At 41.3% G+C, this 21,660-nt stretch overlaps 1 protein-coding gene across 5 annotated transcripts in view; it reads right to left on the bottom strand.

The window, feature by feature from the left end:
• Positions 1–21,660, bottom strand: part of UPF2 (UPF2 regulator of nonsense mediated mRNA decay) — a 132,867-nt gene that overhangs the window by 98,208 nt on the left and 12,999 nt on the right. For 3 of the 5 annotated variants that reach the window (XM_073328768.2, XM_073328763.2, XM_073328764.2), the window contains exons 4-7: positions 10,640–10,800; positions 8,063–8,260; positions 6,169–6,318; positions 164–235 (exon numbers count right to left, since the gene is read on the bottom strand). In XM_073328768.2, coding sequence (XP_073184869.1) covers positions 164–235; positions 6,169–6,318; positions 8,063–8,260; positions 10,640–10,800 — 581 coding nt within the window. The remainder of the gene's footprint in view (positions 1–163; positions 236–6,168; positions 6,319–8,062; positions 8,261–10,639; positions 10,801–21,660) is intronic. The other 2 variants (XM_073328766.2, XM_073328767.2) reach the window with 1 other exon arrangement.

Raw genomic sequence — 21,660 nt, 5'->3', positions numbered from 1 at the left:
AGCTATGCATCAACACTAACTTCCTTCTACTCCCAACACCTTTGTACCCTTCACTATGTCCATTCCTCTTTTCTTAATACTCCCTTTGTCTCCCTCCACACAGCTTCATTCCTTCCACGTGCCAAGCACCCTCCTCTCCTTCAAGCAGCACCTCAAAACTCACTTCTTTCAGCTTGTTTTCCGTCACTATTTTCAGCTCCGGTGCTATCTGCTCCCTCTCTCCTGCCTGAGCATACTAAAAATAAAACAAAAATAAAATGTACCCAAAATAAACATGACAGAAGTAAAATAAGTTGATCCAAATCCCTTATAAATACTTTTCAATGAGCAGTTTCAACTTTCCTTCTGAGTATCATATCCTCCCTTTCCGTCCTCATGGTTTTATTACTTCTTGTTATAGTTACATTCAACAGACATTTTAAGCTTCTTGGGGTGGGGACTGTTTCTTCTTATTCATCAGTAAAACTCCACACAAACCATGCTACACAGTAATAGTCTTCTTTTTGTAAAGTTAAACTGAAAAAGTTAATTTATTTTGGAATTTAATTTAGAATGCAAGATGACATCTTCAAAAGATGCCAATTCTATACAATGCCTTGTGACATGTAAAAACTAGTTCAAGTAATTTCCTAGTAACTGGTTATGGGTAAGATGAAAATCTGTGGATTCCACTGTGTTATTACCACTCCCTAATGGACTGGAAAGCTCAGAAACTGAAATGACTCTTCCAATTGCTGCCAATGCAGAATACCAGGCCAGCCAACGGGTGGTCATTTTAACATTTTTTATTGGGGGATGGGGCAGAGAGTATTATTTATCAAAGATACTTGTGTACAAAGCTAAAGGAACTTGGCACTCTCACAATTGACAATAAATAGTTACTGTCACCATAATAACAGAAAAGGCAGTTTCAGAACTATACAGCACCAATCACAAAAAAGCAAAACCAAAAACACCAAGTTTTCTACACCAACATTGGGAACACTTTGCGAACATGCAAGAAAAATATCTCCGTGTTTTAAAACGATTGATTCAATTACTTTTGCTTAATTAGTTAAACGATATAAAAAATGGGGAACAAAACTTCAGCATGGGAAAGACAGGATTTTGGTCACTCTTGGGTAGTATCCTCTCTCTGTGAATCATTGTTATGTATCAGCACTTATATAATGCAGTAATAAGCATGTTAGAAATGCAGACTAAGTGGTGAAAAAATAGATTTCTCTCAATTTTATCACCTATGTTTTCCCTGTCCTTTACCCTCGTACTGTTATTTCAAAGATCCCTTTCACACAGTGTGATGGAAAGACAATTATGAATATGGTTTCACAAATATGGTTTAACTAAAGCAATCTCAAAGCTAATTTAGTGCTTCTATTTGATTAACAAGTGGTGAGAAATCCTGTTTATAGAGCAGATGTGTTAAACCGTCCTTAATCAGCACTGTGTTTGCAACTGTCCCAATGGCATAAACATTAAACTAATGTTAAACTAAGTTAAAACATTAAACTCTGTTAAACTAAGTTAAAAAACATGTGGATGCACACCACGCCAGACACTTTAAACTATGGCAAGCTTTTTTAACAGTTTTAGCTCTAGGGTGTACAGGAGTAAAATGTTAAAGATTTCACTAAGCGTAACCTTGTCTTTAATATTGAAAAATATTCACTAGCAAATTTCAAATAGCTGGCAGAGAACTGTTTTGCTTACATAATTTTGCGGTTATTATGTGGTTTATTCGGAAGGTCTCAAAGCACATTTGTTACGTGAGACTTATACACGCGCACTAAGCGCAGAAGACATCCCTTATTAATTTTTTCTAGTAATGACGAGTCTGTGACGTTAACTCTAGCTGACTAGACTAAACTAGACTTCAGGTGGTAGAAGCAGGCAAAGCAGGAACTGCTGCACTGGGTGGGGAGGAGGAGGTAAAATGGGAGTCAGACGGAGCCATCCCTCCCCCTAGCATGCTTCAGACCCAGAACTGCGCAGGGGAGACCACTTTGGAGAAACTAGAGCCTTCTCTCCCCATGTTATATGGCCTTACGGGAAAATTGCAGAGAGAAATCAGTCAGAGTCCAGACAGTTGAACCAGCTACAGAAGCAGCTTCTGACATTCAGAGAACTTGCACAGTTTTGACGTGACGTTCCTTACTCCATGTTGACTGACTGCTTGCGCCAACTTTCTCCCTCCCACTCCCTTCGTCTCTTCATCTCAGCTTCATTCTATACCTGACCCTCTTCCACTGTTCTCTCTTACTCTGTCCCTCTCACCTCCCCCTTCCCTTCAACATTCCCTCTCCCTTCACTTTTCTTTTCATTTAAGCTTATCCCCTCCTAACTAAACCACCCCAAAATTTTGTGGCACTAACATGACGTTTCCTGCTTTCACTTTGTTCGCTCTACTTGTGTGTTCTGTCCTTTCCCCACCCTGTATCTGTCTTATCTGTTTAGTTTGTAAGCTCTTCAGCACAGGGATTGTCTGCTACTCTGTGAGTACAGTGCCTAGCACAATGGGACTCCATTCTTGGTTGGTCCTTAAGCACTACTGTAATAAACATGATTAATAATAGTAATAATATACTGTCTCAATTACAGTTATCTCACAATCTTCCAGAATGAAAGAACAAATGTCACCAAATGATGCATTTGGTGGTTACGAAAAAGACACTCAGCTTCCCCAGATAAGGCCATCTTGCCAAGCTGCCACTAGATTTTGGTTATGGAAGAATCAAGTTAAAAAAACAATCAACTTATCAAATGGAAACCCCAAATTTATAAAAGTGTCTCAGTTTAGATTTTTGTGACACACTTCCCTAAATTTCTGTACAATATGTAGGGTTTGCAATGCACTCACAATGTATTCACAGCTTCACAGTGCATTTCACAGATTCCTCCATATGCTTCAAACAAATCAATTTTTATATTTGGTATTTTGTCATGCTATAATAACTTTCATTCTATTTTGAAAGAGTCCCTTCCCTCTCCATGCCCCACCACTGACTTTGGACCTCAATTTTCCATGCTGAGCTAACGTAATTACTGGTCCATCCGTATTTTGTGACATGTGTTTGAGACATGCTCTCCGTACCATAGTGGCTAGGATCTGGTGCACTGTCACAATTCATTTCTTGTTCAATTGTGCATGTTAGTCTGATAACCTGGCATTGTTTCCCAATATTTTGGGCTGTCAGTGAGCTAAGAGTATGTCAATACATCGCCTGCCTGCCTTTCTGATCTCATTTTCTGCAAAAAACCCCTACACTCCTCTAACCTAAAAAAGATACTTCTCTCAGACATAATCACTTTATGTGTTTAATGTTGTGCCCACAATGTGCTTTCAAAACAGACATGGAGGAATGGTCCTTGCCCCAAAGATCTCACAATCTAACTGATGGACAGACAGACAAGTAGACAGAGGATGGAGGAAGAGGGAAACAGTTTTTTAAACCATGAATGTCAAACAGATGCAGTGAGCAGAATGGCAACAGTGGGTCATCAAGGGGGACTTAAATACCAAGAGTGTACAGGAAGTGCAGATAAAGGAAGGTTGAAGACCACATGGAAGAAGACATGGATGTATTTATGTAAGAAGCTGACAGCTGGATGGTTGACGATGCAAAGCAAGAACAAGGAGAATAAGGAAGGTATGATTTATGCAGGGTTTTGAATTGATGGCCATAATCTTGTATGTATGTGGTAATGTAGGGGATGTGGAGTCATAAAAGGGAATTCCAAAGAAGGAGTGAGATGATCAAAATGAAAGGCAAGGCAGATGACTTAAGCTGCAGCATTTTATATAGATTAAAAGAAACATGGGTGTTAGGGGAGGATGTTAGAGCAGGCAAAGCAGGATATAATGGGGACACGAAGGGATGGAAAGAAAAGGATGTATCTTGGATACCTTGGAGGAAGGAACAGAAGGAGTTGTATTAAGCCTGGATTTCTGCAACAAGAGGAGATGGGCAATCAAAAAATAACCCCCAAATTGTGGCATTAAGTGACAAGAAGGTCGTTGGTGTTGATGATAGTAGCAGAGAAAGGGGAAGTTGAGAAGAAAGATCAGTAGCTTTCTTCAAAATGAGAGACCGGACTGAGGGAAGGATCCTTTCTTCCTTCTCATTAATACTTGCTCCCTTCCTTTATGTCTTGCATTTGTTTGCACTGACATATTTAGAAAGCTCTCTGGGGCGGGGAGAATATCTTGATGCTTACAGAGACATGCAATTTATAGCAGTTACCCTATTTTAGCAGTAGTTAAAAAAAAAAAACATTTGAAGTATGTCTACTATGAAAAGTGACTATGAAAAGATATCACATTCTTAGTCAATGGATCTGCTCCCTCTGTGTATCAGAATCATATCTGATGACTGGAGTTATAAAGCTCACTACTTACCATAACTGTACTTCCTTGATAGTGTTGCCTCTGCCAGTTTTGCATTGTGGAGGCACACTCAGCACCACTGAGCTTCAAAAACCTTCTGAAAAACAGCACCCATTGAGGATGCACTATGACCTAGCAGTGAACTCAGTGTCCTTCACCTGCTTCATCAGGTCATCCATCTTATAGCTGAAAAGACCCTCCCACTTGAAAAGGTGGTCTGTAACACAGACTTAAGCCTCAGACAAAACGCCCAAAGATTCAAGCCAGAAGTACTGACTCCAGAAGAGTTGATGCCACCATATGAGTCAACACATCTGAACCATCAAAAGTTGTCAGGACTGAGGTTTGGAACTTGATTTCCCTTTCTTGGCTGGTAAAACCACCCATCCGCCAGCATGCCTATTTAGTACTAGGTCTCTTTGGTACATGGGGAGCTCATCACCCTGATAAAAAGAGATCCTGTGGCAAGTACTTTAGAAGCAGAAATTACCCTCAGAATCGGTTAAGTTCTTGCCCCAGAAGGCTCACATCTTTGAACTGATGAGGCTTCAGAGCCCACTTGAGACTTAGGAACCAACAAACTTCTTCACTGCCAAAGTCATCCCCACTTTGTTTGAAGTCTTCATCTTCATCTTTGAAGTCAAATGCAGCCTATTCCTTCATGGGGGCAGCAGGATGACTTAACATATCTTGGGGTGGAATTCATAAGGCTTCTGGTTTGAGACCACAGAGCCTCTACTGAGCCTGCACCAATGGTCAAGTGTGAAGACCCTATACACAGAGCAGAAGTCTGGGGAAGAAATATCCCCAGGCAAAATGAAGAGCATCATTTGCATCCACCTCTGGGAAAACCAAGGGACACAATGCACACAAAGTCCCTTCTCCTGCAGCTAATTGCAGAAAGGAAGTAATTGAGAAGTATGTGGCCCTTGGCTCCTGACATTTGGTGCTGCTTTTCAGAAGGTTCCCGAAGTTCAGCAGCACCGGTAGGAGGCTCATAACTCACAGGTGGGAATACACCACAACCAACTTAGATTTTACCAGTTTTCACCCATGCTATCTATGCTAACATTGTTACAGGAGAGAGGATGTGCTGGATTCTATTTCTTCTTGTGCATCCTTAGCAGGATTTTTTCCTGAGTGTTTATCAGAGAAGGCAATAGTTGTTATTGAATGCAAAATCTGTATTACTGATGATGATGATGATGCACAAGAAAGAAAGAACCCTGTTTGACTTTTAGAGTCCACATTGGGCTTAAAAGTAAAACATCTTTTTATTTGTAAGCTGAACACATTTGATAAGATAATAATTGATATACAAACATGGAGTCTCACATGCCATTTATTACCGTCACTTTTCTGAGTAGAACTGCCTTTACATTTAATCTTTTTCACAATTCAATCAAATGCCAAAGTAGTAACAAACGTATCTATTAACCTTCACCACACAAACCTCAAAATAGTGGTTACTAAATCATCTCAGTGTCTTTACTGAAAGGAGAAGTTATTTCTATTTTTAATCCTTTAGCAGTTTTGGACCAGTTTTCTTTTCTTTCTGCAGTGCACTTTTATTTCTTATCTCTCTTTATTGAATGTTTTGTTAGAAGTGTCTGCTGAGCACAATAGGATGCAGGAAGGAATGACCTTGCTCAAACTGCTTCTAGCTACTACAGACGTTGCCCAAAAGAATCAAAAGAACCCCTCCATATTAATACAAGGAATTGAAGATATACCAGGACCCAGTTAGAATACAGTAGCCCTAAGAGTACCAGCTCTGACTTTACCTTGCTCATCAAGAAGCTTTTTTGTGAGATCTTCTGCTTCATCTCCACAGTCTAACTCCAAGTTATCATCATTAATGTCCAAATTTTCCATATCCAACTCCAAATCCTCAGTACCAGCAACATCCTTATTATCCTTGGCATCTTTTGAATCTTTTTCAAAGAAAGCAGAAATATTTTACATGCAATGTAAACACGAGTAGGCATGGCTTAAAAATATTCTAAGACACGTTGGTGCATCCCTGAATCTCTAGCCTGACCTCTTACATACCCTTATTCATATCTAAGGAGAAGAAGCACACTTCTCTTCTGACCAATACATTAGTCTTATTTGTCAATTCTGGACTTTGTGCCATCTTTCATATCCCCATACATGCCTGGAACAGTCTCCCTAATTCACTTCCTTCTGTGATGTGCTTCTGTTAAAAGGTGCTCATACCTTTTGAGTGGCTTGGTTTGTTCCCAATTGTACTTGCTGCGTCTTCACTGGGCTGGGATATGTTATTTGTTAGGCATTCTACACATAACCTATAGTGTCCTATGTTTAATATCATGATTAAATAATAAACCCAAAATTTCAAAAGTGCCATCTGTTTACAATGAACTTTCAAGTATCTCCTTTTTGCTCCCAACAGAAACCATTTACAACAAGCATTTTTTGGCTTGTGTTATAAAGGAGGTTGGACTAGATGATCTAATAGTCTGTTCTGGTCTTAAAATCTATAAACTTATGATAAGAATCTGACACTAAAATATATTTTTTGTTTTCTTAGATGACCATCTTAATTCATCATAGCTAGAGTTCCCAAAGACTACAATCTAAACATAACCAGAAGTATTCTTCCTGGTTTTAATATTCTTCCGCATACTGTATCTATAATCTCTAAATTAAATTAGTTTGCATTTTATAAACATATATCCCTCTTTTTTAAAAGTTTGATATAACTTATGTATTGTTTTCATAAACTAACAAAATATCTGATAAAACTTTCAAGTGGCATGTGCTTTATATGGAAATAGTATTCACTGGGGCACGCAATATGTTTAGTGGCTAGTACACAGGACTGAAGGTTTGTCTACACAGCAAATTACTGCTCGCCAAGCCAGAGTGTGAATCTACAGTACACCAGCTGGTACACTATAGATTCACACCATGGATTGCCAAACAGTAACTTGCTGAGTAGACAAGCCCTCCAAGTCAAATGATTTGAGTTCCACTCCTGACAGGCACTCTCACTCTGTGATCCTAGATAAAGCATTAACTCTTGTGACTTAAGGTTTTCCTTCACTGGAGGGAGGGGGGGAGGAAGGAGGCATGTTTTTACATCAAGATGTCACCAGTAGGATTTTTGCACCGAGATCGTTAAGGAACAGTAGTTTTTACCTCAATGCAGCTAGGCCAAATCAGTCTCAGGTGTGTTGGCAATGCGGGTGGGATAGGGTTGACCTTGACTAGCTACATCAAGGTAAAAACTACCCCTGCCTTGTCTGCACTAGAAATTTGAATCAAGATAGCTAACAAGTTAATAATCTCAATGTAAAAAATCTCCATACCTGTCTTTTGCAGTGAAGGTACAACCTTGTTTCTTTCATATATAAAGATACAAATATTAATACTTACCCACCAAAAACACACTGATATATTTGGGTGAAAAATGCTATCAGTACTCATTTTTATTTATTATTATTTTCATAAAACAACTTTGTGTTCCAATTACCTATCTAACATATTTCTGTGCTCAAGACCATCCATTCTGGTGGAGTGTTCTGACTGCTATATAAATAATGATTATTTCAACTAAAGACTTTTGTTACTTTTGCTAAACTTGCATGGCTGTTGGACACAATAAAATTGTTTTTAAAAAAATCTAGAACATTTTCTTCCAAATTGTTTTACCTCTAGACTCATCCTTGCTGGAGTCCTTGTTCTGAGAACATTTTTCATTATCTTTAAACAAAATGGCTGGCACAAAAGCTTTTAGATCAATAAGGTTCTCATAGAAATTTCGAGCATCTTCATCTTCCCAGATGCCCCCTTCCAGGTCATATTCTCCAGGTTTGCCAGGGGTAAAAATGTCAATGCCAGGTCCATGTTCTGGAATCACAGAATGCACAAATGACTAATTTATCAATATAATCATACTAAAAGAAATATTTTCTTTTAAGCTAAGGGTTAAAGCTATCTACACAAGCTTTAGATCATTTCATTTTAAAAAGACAGACTTTTGGGCTAAATATTAAAAAAAAAAGTTTCCTTGTTACTGCCACTACCTTGGCTTCTAAAACTGAAAGTTATTAAACACGTATCCCCAGCATTTTAAACAAAGTACAACCAGACTAGTCTCATTCAATGAAATTACAAAGCTACACTGTGCAATCAGAAAGTTATCACACTTCTATTATACGAGATTACTAAATGGAGTTATAGTGGAATTCATCCATATTCGCATCAGAAAGTGTTTAGATACATCATTTTGGGGGTGATCATCCACCAACTTCCACAAATGTTTTATTTTCAGAATATAAATAAATGCTTGCAAAATCTGGAATACTGTAATCCAGGGGCAATTAACAGGGATGGATTAAAAAATTTGGGGGACCTGTGCACTATGGAAATTGGACCCTCCCCACTTTCCTTAAAATAGACAAAGCACATGATACATAATTTATAAATATGAGAACATCTCAATTTATTACTAGTAGCTTGGAAAAGACTTAAAGAACTAATATGACATGTTAATATTAATACATCTAGGAATATTTCATTTAAATATATATTGCAATATATTTTTTTTAATTAAATACTCACTCTTTCCTTTGGCTTCCACAGCATCCTGACCCTCCTCTCTCCCACTCAGTACACCTCCCGACCCCACCCCTCCACAGAAGCCTGATCCTCCTGTTCCTCTCTCAGGCAACCACCCCCTCCCAGCCTGCTAGCCCTTAAGCCCCTACACCTACCTCCTCTCAGGAGCCTTAGTACAGGGAAGCCCCCTACCACTCCCTCCCAAGCTCCCAGGAATCCCTGCGTCACCCACTCTGGTCTCCACTTCTTACTCCTCCCTGCTGTTGAACCTCAGGTCACTGAAAGGAGCAGGAACCGCCACATTGGCTCATTGAGGGCCTGGCATGTGGAGCAGGACCTTGGTGCAACACCGGTAGGCACAAGACCTGAATGCTATAGTGGAAGCAGCTGTGACGGTGCAGCGCATGCATGCAGCAATGGATGCCAGTTGCATTGTGCTGGGGTTTTCCCCCAACTTGTAACTTACAAGTGGAAAAAAGCCCCAACACATTGCAACCAGCAAAAGGGGAGAAAAACCAGTCAAGAGGGTTAAAAACCAGCCAGGAGGTCAGAGGCACCCTGAGATTAAGGACCCTGTGCAACTGCACGCTGCTTAATCTGTGTCTGGCAATCAGGGTAGGAAAACTGTTGGGATAATCACATTTCTTCTTCAAAACAGATTTAGCAATTTTTTTTAAGCTCACGAGCATTTTTGGACAAATCTGAGGTCCATGATTTCAAGAACCTGAATACGTAAATATTAAAATTTGACAGCCATCAAGACTAGTGTGGCATACTGAATTTTGCCATCATATTCAAAGGTCACAGGTAGCCATCTAGTGGCTTATCTAACAGGTCGTGCAACATTTTCCCAGCTGTATTTTGAAATACTTTAAAGGGCAAGTTTAAAGTATATTTTAAAACTATACTGAATTGTTAAGCTCTGAGATGCAATTAATAGATAACTTCTAAAGCAGATTCAAACTACATTAAGTAATCAAAACCAAGTGCCTTCTGTGCAATTTGAGAAACAAGGAAACACAAGTAATAAGGAAAGAAGACAATTTAACTGAAACATCATAGTATTTGCTAGCATATTTCTCTATATGAGCTGCATTTAAAATGAAATTTTGAATGGATTACTAATCTTCAGATTCAAATGGTCTCTCTAATGTAAAATAAAGCCTGTGAATGACTAGTTATCTGACCAAGTAATTCTTACAAAAATAAATGAAATATACTTACTTAAAGTGATGGGAAGGATTAAAGGTACAAATAGGATTTTCTTTACATGGCACCCATTACCTTACCACCTTAATAAAACCATCCTAACAGAGGTACAAGATATCGCCAAAATGAACACTTAGCCAATCTTCTTCTTTAACCTCCCAAGCCCTTGGGTGCATAGGGCAACCACCAGTTTCCACCATTTATTTTGGTCCTGTGCTGGCCTATTTAGGCTCAATAATTCACTGGATGTTAATAAATTTAAAATGAAGCTTTATTGCTATACCCTAGAACGCTTTGTCTTATTCCATATATTTAAATATGGGAGGCTAAGCTATGAACATTTAAAAGGAAACTTGCAGTGAAAACACAGATCAATGGGAGGGTTTTGTTTTTGTTTTTTTCCCCATAAAGGAAAGCTTTCAGTATTGTATAACCTATCAACCCTAAACGATGTCCTACCCTCTGGTGTTGGTTTCTCTTGGGGAAGATCCGGCATATTTTCATCCAACAGATCAGCCAGAGACTGAGAATTTGCCAACAGCTTCTGATAGGACATTGCAAATTCTTCATACTGCTTATGTCGATCTTCACTCAACTCTCCTTTAGAGTGCAGAATACGCCTATAAAGAGCACAAAAAAAAAAATACAATCAGACATTGTCTGCTTATTAGAGATCTATTTGACCTATACTGAACCACTGACAAAGTTTTCCACTGAACAACAATCAGTCTTCCCTCTGGCACAGAATTATATACACACACACTAAATGAGATAGTAGCAATGAGAGACAACAATCTGGCTAACACTACTATCAAAATTAAACTTAATACCAAATTTGATAAACTTAAATGTACTACAACCACAGCTGTTTTAACTTTAATGCCATGAAGTCAAAGCCCAAGTCCCCCCAGGCAGCGGGGCTCAGGCTATGGGTTGTGTAAATCAACCAAATTGGCCTCCAGGAGGGGTTCCACAATGCTCTGTTGTGACCACTCTGAAGATCATTTTCAACTCCGCTGCACAGCAGCCACGTAAACGGGAAACAGCCCCTCCCCTTTTCAAGCCTGGGGAACTTTTGAGTTCCCATTTCCTGTTTCATCAGCATGGAGAGCTCACCAGCCCAGCTGACCATGGCAACTCAGTGCCCCAAATGTGCTCCTGCCTGGAGTACACAGGAGCTGGTGGACATTATTTTTCCATGAAGAGAAGAGTCTGTGCAGGCACAGCTCCAATCCAGCAGAAGAAACGTAGATATTTATGAAAAGATGGCACGGGCATGGGGGACAAGGGTTACAGCAGGGACATGCAGCAGTGCTGCAAGAAAATCCAAGAACTTCGGAAGGCGTGACAGAAGACAAGGGAAGCAAACATTTGTTCTGGTTCTGCACAACAGACATACCATTTCTACAATGAGATGCATGCGATTCTCTGAGGCAACCTTACCACTACCCCCAAATGCAGCATGGATACCTACCAGGAGTCTGAGTTCTGGGCCACCTCAAGCAACAATGAGAACATTCTGAATGAGGAAGAGGCAGAGGAGGAGAATGGGAGACAGGCGAGCAGGAGATTCTCCACGAGAGCCAAGAGCTATTGTTAACCCTGGAGCCTACTCAGTCACAGGACAGCATGGCGGTCAAGCGTGATCCCAGGGAAGGCATGTCCGGTGGGTATGCAATTCCAATCAAACTTTAGGAATTACATGCTTTTATATTTTATTTTATGTTTAATCTGAAGAAAAAGTGAGGTGCAGTGCGTATCTGCTTCCTAGTGACTGCTCCAGCTATGCAGAGGGTGCCCCTCAGAAAAGATTGCTTATGTGCACAGGAATCGCCCAGGAATCCTCCATGGAGATCTCTAGGAACCTTTCATGGTGGTTCTCTGCAATTCTTTCCAGAGGTTTCTGGAGAGGGCTACCTTATTTCTTCCACCACAGTAAGACACTTTTCCAAGCCACTCCAGTATTAACTCTGCTGGCATCATTGTGGTACACAGCATAGTAGCATAAGAACCAGGTCTATACCAGGACACTTGCAGCACCTGCTTTCTTGCCACTTCTGTTACCCTCAGGAGACTGATATCATATAGGGTCACCTAGGAGAAATGGGGGAAGTTTTCGTTACAAGTGCTCGTACTGCGAACAATAGAGCATGTGATCCACCATTCATGGTGACTTCTGGGTTCCTCAACCACGCTTTCCCTAATATGCCAGTGGTTTGGTTGACAAAGATCGGCATTGACCTCAGATTCAACAAGTCCAGGGCAACTACTACCAGCAGCATTAAACAAAAGGGAGGGAAGGCTTCCTGTGTTCTCTCTTGCAGCCTCAGACCTCGCCAGAGCTGCCTCACACAAAGACAGCAATTTGGGAAGCTTAACGCTGGTCCCTGGTCTCAAAGCAATGTCCATGTTGTTAGGGGGAGGGGGTATTGTCCACCTGCCCACCTGTACTCCCAAGGCAGGTTTGCTACAATTTGCAAAAAGGCCCATTGCCCATGCTGCAGGGACATACTCACCACAGTTGGAACTGGTTCACTGAATAGCTAGGGATTCTGATTATGTTCTGGCTTGAGCTAAGTGTAACAAGGGGAATGTTTTTTAAATAGCAACCTTGCACTGGACCCAGAGTATGCGCTGACAATGGTTGCCTTGTGCTTTGCATGACTTATAGTGGAAAGCTTAGCCTTTAGCACATCCTCCACACCAACAGAGAGGCTTTCGCAGATTAGAAGATGGAAAAAGAGGATGCATGATGACATGTTCAGCGAGATAATGAACACCTCCAGGACAGCTGATGCGGAGCTAAGAGCGTGGAGGATTTCACAGTCTGAAAAACTGGACATGGAGAGCAGGAGAGCATTCCAGGAGCATGAGCACGCGATGCAGTATGAGATGCTGTGGACTACGAAGGACCAATCAGACATGTTGAGGCATCTGGTTGAGCTTCAAGAAAAGCACCTTGAGGCTAGATCTCTCTGCAGTTCATGCAGAGCCTGCAAGCATTGCCCTGTTCCCAATTCCCCTCCCCAAAATGTTCCAGGGGGAGGGGAGCGGGGGAGAGAGAGAGAGAGAGAGAGAGAGAGAGAGAGAGAGAGAGGAAAGTATTCTTTTCACTCAACGCCAGGGGAGGGTATCAAGAACAAAAGACAGCCATTCAAAGACCTATGATGGTCAAGACTGCTATGCTTTTACAGACAAGCTGACTTGGTTTCTCCCCTCCCAATTTTATCACTCCATTTGCCCAAGGTTAAATTATTTTCCTGGTCTTTCGGTTTCTTTATGTGTGCGCAATAAAAGTAAACGTTTCAAAAACGAAATGCTCTTTATTTATTGTAATCATGGGGCCTTAAGTGGGGGGTATACAGGGAAACTGATGCAATGGATGGCATGGTACGGGAAAGCACAACAGAGATAAGCGGGGCACATTACTGTGGCTCATTACTGAAACAGGTTTTCAAAGCCCCCCAGAGACGCAGAGCTCCTTGCTGGGCTCTTATTACCCTGGTATCTGGCTGCCCAAAATTAGCTGCCAACCTATCTGTTTCCACGCCCCACCCCATAGAAACTTCTCTCCCTTTGCCTCACAGATATTAAGGAGCACACAACAGACTGTGATAACAATGGAAATATTGCTTTCACTGAGGGTCTAACCTAGAAAGCTAACTGTGCCAATGACCCTTTAAATGTCCAAAAGCACATTCCACCAACATTACATACTTGCTCAGCCTACTGTTGAACCACTCCATAATGCTATACAGGTGGCCAGTGTATGGCTTCGGGAGCAAAGGGTACGCTGGGTCTCCCAGGATCACTATTGGCATTTCTATGTCATCAGTGGCTGTTTTGCGATCCAGAAAGAAAGTCCCTGATTGCAGCTTTCTGAACAGACCTGTGTTCCTAAAGATGAGTGCATCATGCACCTTTCCTGACCGTCCCAAGCTGATGTCAGTGAAACGTCCCCTGTGATCCATCAGCACTTGCAACACCATTGAAAAGTATCCCTTACGGTTTACGTACTCTTTGGAAAGGTGGTCTAGTGCCAAGATAGGGATATGGGTGCCATCTATTGTCCCACTGCAGTTAGGGAACCCCATCATGGCAAAACCATCTACTATGTCCTGCACATTGCCCAGAGTCACTACCCTTCTTAGCAGAAGTTGATTAATGGCCCTGCACATTTGTATCACAACAGCTCCCACGGTGGATTTACCAACTCCAAATGGATTCCCCACTGACCAGCAGAAGTCTGACGTTGCACGCTTCCACAGAGCGACTGCCACTCGCTTCTCCACTGTCAAAGCAGGTCTCATTTTAGTGTTGCTGCACTTCACGGCTGTGGAAAGCTCTGCACAAAGTTCCTGGAAAGTGGCCTTCCATATTTGAAAGTTCTGCAGCCATAGCTGCAGAATGATGCAATCCCACCAGTCAGTGCTTGTTTCCCAGGAACAGAAAAGATGCTCCACCACATTCAGCTGTTGCGCAACTGCAACCGGAAATTGTTTTGTCCCATGGCTTGCAGCAGAGCTGCTTGCATGACATCGCAATGTTCCACGTGCCAACTCCCATCTCGGCTCTGAAAGTACTGCAGGATAAGGCATAAGGTGTTTGTAATGCTCATAACAAGAATGCACAGCTGAGCGGGGTCCATGCTTCTCAGACTATGGCGCACACGCAGCTAACCCAGGCTTTCGAAAAAAGGCGCGAGAAAGCATGAGTTGTTTGCCATTGATATCAGGGTAGGAAGAGAGGGAGGGAGGAAACTGCATCATGGGAGCCTGAAGCCATGTTCCCATTTCACCCTGCAACAATGTTTTGGTCCCATGAGGCATTGCAAGCCCTTCCCAAAACCCACTGCGGCTAGTTGCACTGTGGAATAGCTACCACAGTGCACTGGTCTGTGCATTGATGCAAGTGCTGCCAATAAGGGTGCACTCCACCGAGACAATGATCTTGGCGTGGACACACAGAACCAACTTAATTACTGTGGTGGCTGGATATAGACTGACATTAAGATGACTTAACTTTGTAGTGTAAACATGCCCTCAGCAAATACTGTCCCAAGTTAATAGACCTCAGAAATGGCAACTAAGATGAAAGTTACCAGATGTATTTGGGACATTAGGGGCAAAGTTGTGGCCCTACTTTAGTCCACTGAAGTCAATAACAAAACTCCTGTCAACTTCAACAGAGCCAGGATTTCACCCCAGGTACTCAAAGGAAATTATTCCTTTTCACTTCTGTTTCAAGTCAGTTTCTAGTCAACTCCAGTTTCTGATTAATCTTGCCTTTCAAACTGTATAAAAGATTAGTTTTTTAGATGCAGACAACAGCTGTTAAAAGTATATAGAATTCAAGTGGAAAAAAGCAAGACTAATCACAATGGCATGATATTAAGGTGAGATATCTGATAAACAGCTAGGTCTAGAAATAAATATTAATATCTCTATAAAGATGAAAATATCAGATTTTCATATCGTACTGTCGGTTTCTAGCAATGCTGATTTATAAAATTTCAGATCTTAAAACCATGGCTGGTCTACAGGAGCACTTCCTTGTCATCAGTTAAGGGAAAGAAAAGGTATCAAACCCTGTGCAATTTTTGATCCATATACATTCTAAGCACATTTCAGTATTTGGCTAGAACCACAGAACACGGATGTAAGCCGTGTCATAAATCAGACAAATACATACTAGGCTTGAACAAAATCCCCTCCCCAAACTTACAAGTATTCTGTGAAAGATTTTTTATTGTACTCTTTAGTTTATTTGGCTGCTCTCATCTATTCTAAATCAACATTTTAATAAATTAGTGTCAAAGATATTTGTTAATTTATTAAACTTGCATCCTGGAGAAAAACAACAATCTCTGGCAACTACAGTTTATGGCAAAGAACCACCATCAATATTAAGGGCTGGTCTATTATAGACACAGACATGCAGCTGTATCTTTTACTTAAATTTCCAAGGAATCAAAGGTAACAGAAGCATCATACAATGCAGAACATGTCTTGTAAAGTCCAAAGGGTGGAATTTAAGCCAGTTTATGACTTTGGCATTACAAGACATCAAATGGTAAATCATGCACCACACTATTCAAACCAGAAGTGACAATAGTAATCCTCTTGGGCTTTTTTTAAACCAAAAGAATAGAAATCATCAATTTGATGGTAGCTCTGTTTTTCTTAATATCTAGAAGACAATAGACAACACTCATATATCCACCCCAAACACTCATCCATTTCACCCTCACCTATAACAACTTTACATTCAACAACACACACATACTTTGTCCACACCATGGGCACTATGATGGCTCCCGAATAGGCCAAACTTTTCATGGGCCACCTTGAGGAAGAATTTCTGGACAAAAGCACCACAAAACCAACAATATACCTGAGATACTCTAATGATATTTTCTACCTTTTGACAGACAACCTAAACTTCCTCAAAGGTTTCCACCACAACTTCAACAACTACCACCCACCCATCAGACTCTCCTTAGAACACTACCACACCAACATCAGCTTCCCGGACACCAGGATCAGCTTCAACAATGGAACCCTACAGACAACTACATACAAGAAACCCATGGACCGCAACACCTTCACAGATCCAGGAACCATCCGAAACACACCAAGAAATCTGTTATCTACAGCCAGGGACTCAGACACCACAGAATATGCTCTGAGAAGAAAGTCCAGGATACACACCTTTACACACTTAAAACCACCTTCACCAAACAAGGACACTCCACCAGAGAAGTAGATTGCCTCATGGAATGGGCTACCCAAATACCTTGAAAGAACCTGCTTCAATACAGGACCCAAAAAACTCCCACACCTCTGCAACTGCACACCTCTAGTTTCATGTCACCTACCACCACACACTTGAACCTATGGGGGGGGGGAATCATTAAACAGCTACACCCCACACCCAATGGGGACCACACCCTGAAAGAAATCTTTTCTAATTCCTCTCTTCTGGCCTTCAAGTAAGCCCCCAACCTAACAATGTTCATCATCAGAAACAAGCTCCCCCCAGACCAGGACACACCATCTCAAAGCAGCACCACCTCCAGCCATAACAAAAGCAAAACCTGCAGACATATCTCCGCTACTACGATGATTAATACCTGCAACAATGCACCTGTCCAGATCCATGGGTCCTACACATGCCTATCACAACATGATACATACCTCATCCAGTGCATCAATACCAACTATGTGGGTGAAACCAGATAAATCACTAGGTTCTTGAATGAACTCACACAGCAAAATGATAAAACACAAAAATACCGTATCACCTGAGGGAGAACATTTTTCACAAAATGATCACTCCATATCTGACCTCTCAGTCCTCATCCTCCAAGGAAACCTGCACAACACATTTAAAGAGCGAGCTTGGGAACTTAAATTTGTCACTCAGCTAGACACCAAAAATCATGGATTTAATAAAGACACTGGATTTGTGGTTCATTACAACAACCTGTAACCCACTAAGGGCTTGTCTACACTGGCGCTTTACAGCGCTGCAACTTGCAGCACTCAGGATTGTGTTTTTTCACACCCCGAGTGAGAAAGTTGCAGCGCTATCCAGTGCCAGTGTAGACAGTGCACCACCACTGGAAGTGCTATTCCCCTCATGGAGGTGGGGTTTTTATAGCGTGCTGGAGCCGCAACTACATAGCCACATTAAAGCACTGCCATGGCAGCGCTTTAACGTTTCTAGTGAAGACATGCCCTAACTCTCCTTTATCCTATCACTATAGAGATGTTAACTGCCCACTTTACTTTGAATGATCACTTGCAAAACATGCTAACTCCTTACCTGTTGCACCCTGTATTTAGCTGTTACACTGAATACCTTTCCCAGACCTGAAGAACTACTCAGTATAAGCTCAAAACAGGGCTTTGGAGCTGTGCTCCAGCTCCAGACAAAAACCTGCAGCTCCACTGCCCCGGAGCTGTTCTGCGCTCCAGCTCCGGGCTCCGCTCCAAAGCCCTGGCTCAAAAGCTTGTCTCTTTCACCAACAGAAGTTGGTACAATAAAAGATATTACCTCACCAACCATGTCTCTTTAAGATGATTATTCCATGTTACTCCTGGTTTGAACAGTATGGTTCATGATTTACCACTTGCTAGGTCTTGTAATGCTGAAGTGAAAATGGCTTCATTGCCAACATTCTGCCTTTACAATATAGTGGAGAAACAGCGAATAGTAGTAGATGGTGAAGAAAATCCAACCTGTACTTAAAACAATTTGCAGATACTCATCCCAAAGACTCTTCAACACAATAACTTTCAGGAGTCTGATCCAAACATAGGCCAGATCTAAACTATAAAATGACATTGCTATCACTACGTTGCTCAGGAGTGTGAAAAATCCACACCCCTGAGTGACATAGTTATACCGACCTAATCCCCAGCATAGACAGCACTGTGTCAACAGAAGAGCTTCTTCCGTCAACACAGCTACCCCCTCTTGCAGAGATGGATTAACTATGCTGACAGGAGAAGCTCTCCTGTCCGTGTAGCAGCCTCTTCACTGAAGCACTGCAGCTGCGCCGATGCAAGTTTTAAATGTAGACCTGCCCATAATGGAACAAATTCATCTCTGTGCTGGTGCTGAGTTTGGCACAGGGAAACAAGGGCAGTTTCTGCCACTGTTGATCCCTGACTGCTAGGAATTAAATTTGGACTCTAGCATGGGTTAGAGCTGCCCTAGCTTGTACCTAGGCGGCCAAGGCCCCTGTGGGTTTTACAGCAGCCAGGACACAGTACTGCCCCAGCCACACCACTTCCTGTCTTGAACATGTCCCCTGCTATGTCAGAGGTTCTCATGGAAATGAAAGTGCAGAATCAGTTCTGTACTCTGTGTGTGTGTTTGGGGGGAGGAGGAGAGGGCTGGTCTCCTTTGCAAAGGGTATTCTCCTTGGGGCCTGTGTAGCTGATAGAGGGCCCATGACACAAAAGTGTAAGCTCACACCTAGGGCTAGTCTACATTAGAAGCGCTACACTGGTGCAGCTGCCATAGTACATCTTGTGAAGACACTCTCAGGAGAGAGCTCTCCCATCAGCATAATAAATCCACCTCCGCGAGAGGCATTAGCTATGTCAGCAGGAGATATTCTTCCGCCAGCATACCTCTATTCACACTGGTGAATATGTTAGTATAACTTATGGCCCTCAGGAGGGTGATTTATTCACACCCCTGAGTGCTGTAAATTATGCTGAAGTAGGTGTAGCGTAGACCTGGCTTAAGAGTATGTCTACCCTGCAATTAGACACCCATGAGCCTGTGTCAGCTGACTTGGGCTCGTGGTGCTCTGACTAAGGGGTTGTTTAATTGTGGTGTAGCCCTTCGGGCTCATGCTGCAGCCCGAGCTCTGGGACCTTCCCATCTTGCAGGGTCCTAGAGCATGTGCTCCCGTCCGAGCCTGAACATCCACATGGCAATTAAACAGTGCCTTAGTACGAGCCCCAAGAGCCTGAGTCAGATGGCATGGGCCAGTCATGGATTTTTAATTACAGTATAGACATACCTAAGGTGCTCCAAGACTATTGTGAAATGGGCCCAATGTGCACTTTCAAATGAAAGATGACAGTATTTTCCTGGCTAGTTGTCCTCTCTGACTGGTTTTATAGTAGCCTGAATGGTGGTGTTAGTGGCATCTGATTGACCAGTTGTTACCATTGACCAAAAATTGGTCTGAACCTGATGCTGCAATTCAAAACAGAGAAGCCAGTAACTTGGAATATAATGTCAACTCCACCTTCCTGGGAACAGACTGCATTACTATGTTTATAATCAATTTTTGACTACTAAAATGAAGAAAAATAACAGAGCTGACCACAAGACCATGGTGCTCAAACAGTATCTTCTAGTTGTTAAAAATGTCATACAATTTCCAGGCATGCCCAAATGGCTTCAGTGTTCAACTGATCCAGGTAAGTTTCAATGATAAAACAAAATAATAAATAATAATAATTAGGGCTATCGATTAATCGCAGTTAACTCACGCAATTAACTCAAAAAAATGTATTGCGATTAAATAAATTAATAGAGATTAATCATAGTTTTAATCACACTGTTAAATAGAATACCAACTGAAATTTATTAAATATTTTGGATGTTTTTCTACATTTTCATATATATTGTATTCTGTGTTATAACTGAAATCAAAGTGTATGTTATTTTTTATTACAAATATTTGCACTGTAAAAATGATAAAAAATCTCAATTCACCACATGCAAGAACTGTAGTGCAATCTCTTTGTTGTGGAAGTACAACTTACAAACGTAGGATTTTTTTGTTTTGTTACATAACTGCATTCAAGAACAAAACAATGTGAAACTTCAGAGCCTACAAGTCCACTCAGTCCTACTTCTTTTTCAGCCAATCGCTAAGACAAACAAGTTTGTTTACATTTACAGGAGATAATGCTGCCATTTTCTTATTTACAATGTCACCAGAAAGTGAGAACAGGCGTTTGGCATGGCACTTTTGTATCTGGCATTGCAAGGTATTTACATGCCAGGTACACTAAACATTCATATGCCCCTTCATGCTTTGTGACCATTCCAGAGGACATGCTTCCATGCTGATGAAGCTCGTTAAAAAAAAAAAAATTAAATTTGTGACTGAATTCCTTGGGGGAGAATTGTATGTCACCTGCTCTGCCATATATTTCATGTTATAGCAGTCTCAGATGATGACACAACACATGTTCATTTTAAGAACACTTTCACTGCAGATTTCACAAAATGCAAAGAAGGTACCAATGTGAGATTTCTAAAGATAGCTACAGCACTCAACCCAAGATTTAAGAATCTGAAATGCCCTCCAAAATCCGAGAGGGATGAGGTAGGGAGCACGTTTTCAGACGTCTTAAAAGAGCAACACTCCAATGCGGAAACTGCAGAACCCGAAACACCAAAAAAGAAAATCAACTGTCTGACGTTGGCATCTGACTTAGATAATGAAAATGAACATACAGCCATCTGTACTACTTGGAATTGTTATCGAGCAGAACCCTTCATTAGCATGGACGCATGTCCCCTGGAATGGTAGTTGAAGCACGAACGGACATATGAATCTTTAGTGCATCTGGCACGTAAATATCTTGCGATGCCGGCTACAACAGTGCCATGAAAACACCTGTTCTCGCTTTCAGGTGACATTGTAAACAAGAAGTGGGCAGTATTATCTCCTGCAAATGTAAACAAACTTGTTTGTCTGAGCGATTGGCTGAACAAGAAGTAGAACTGAGTGGACTTGTAGGCTCTAAAATTTTATATTGTTTTATTGTTGAATGCAGTTTATTTTGTACATAATTCTACATTTGTAAGTTCAATTTTCATGATAAAGAGATTGCACTACGGTACTTGTATTAGTTGAATTGAAAAATACCATTTCTTGTTTTTAATAGCACAAATATTTGTAATAAAAATAAATATAAAGTGAGCACTGTACAGTGTGT

Source organism: Lepidochelys kempii, chromosome 1, assembly GCF_965140285.1.
Source record: "Lepidochelys kempii isolate rLepKem1 chromosome 1, rLepKem1.hap1, whole genome shotgun sequence".
Taxonomy (NCBI): Eukaryota; Metazoa; Chordata; order Testudines; family Cheloniidae; genus Lepidochelys; species Lepidochelys kempii.
This window is presented reverse-complemented; position numbering and strand designations above follow the sequence as displayed.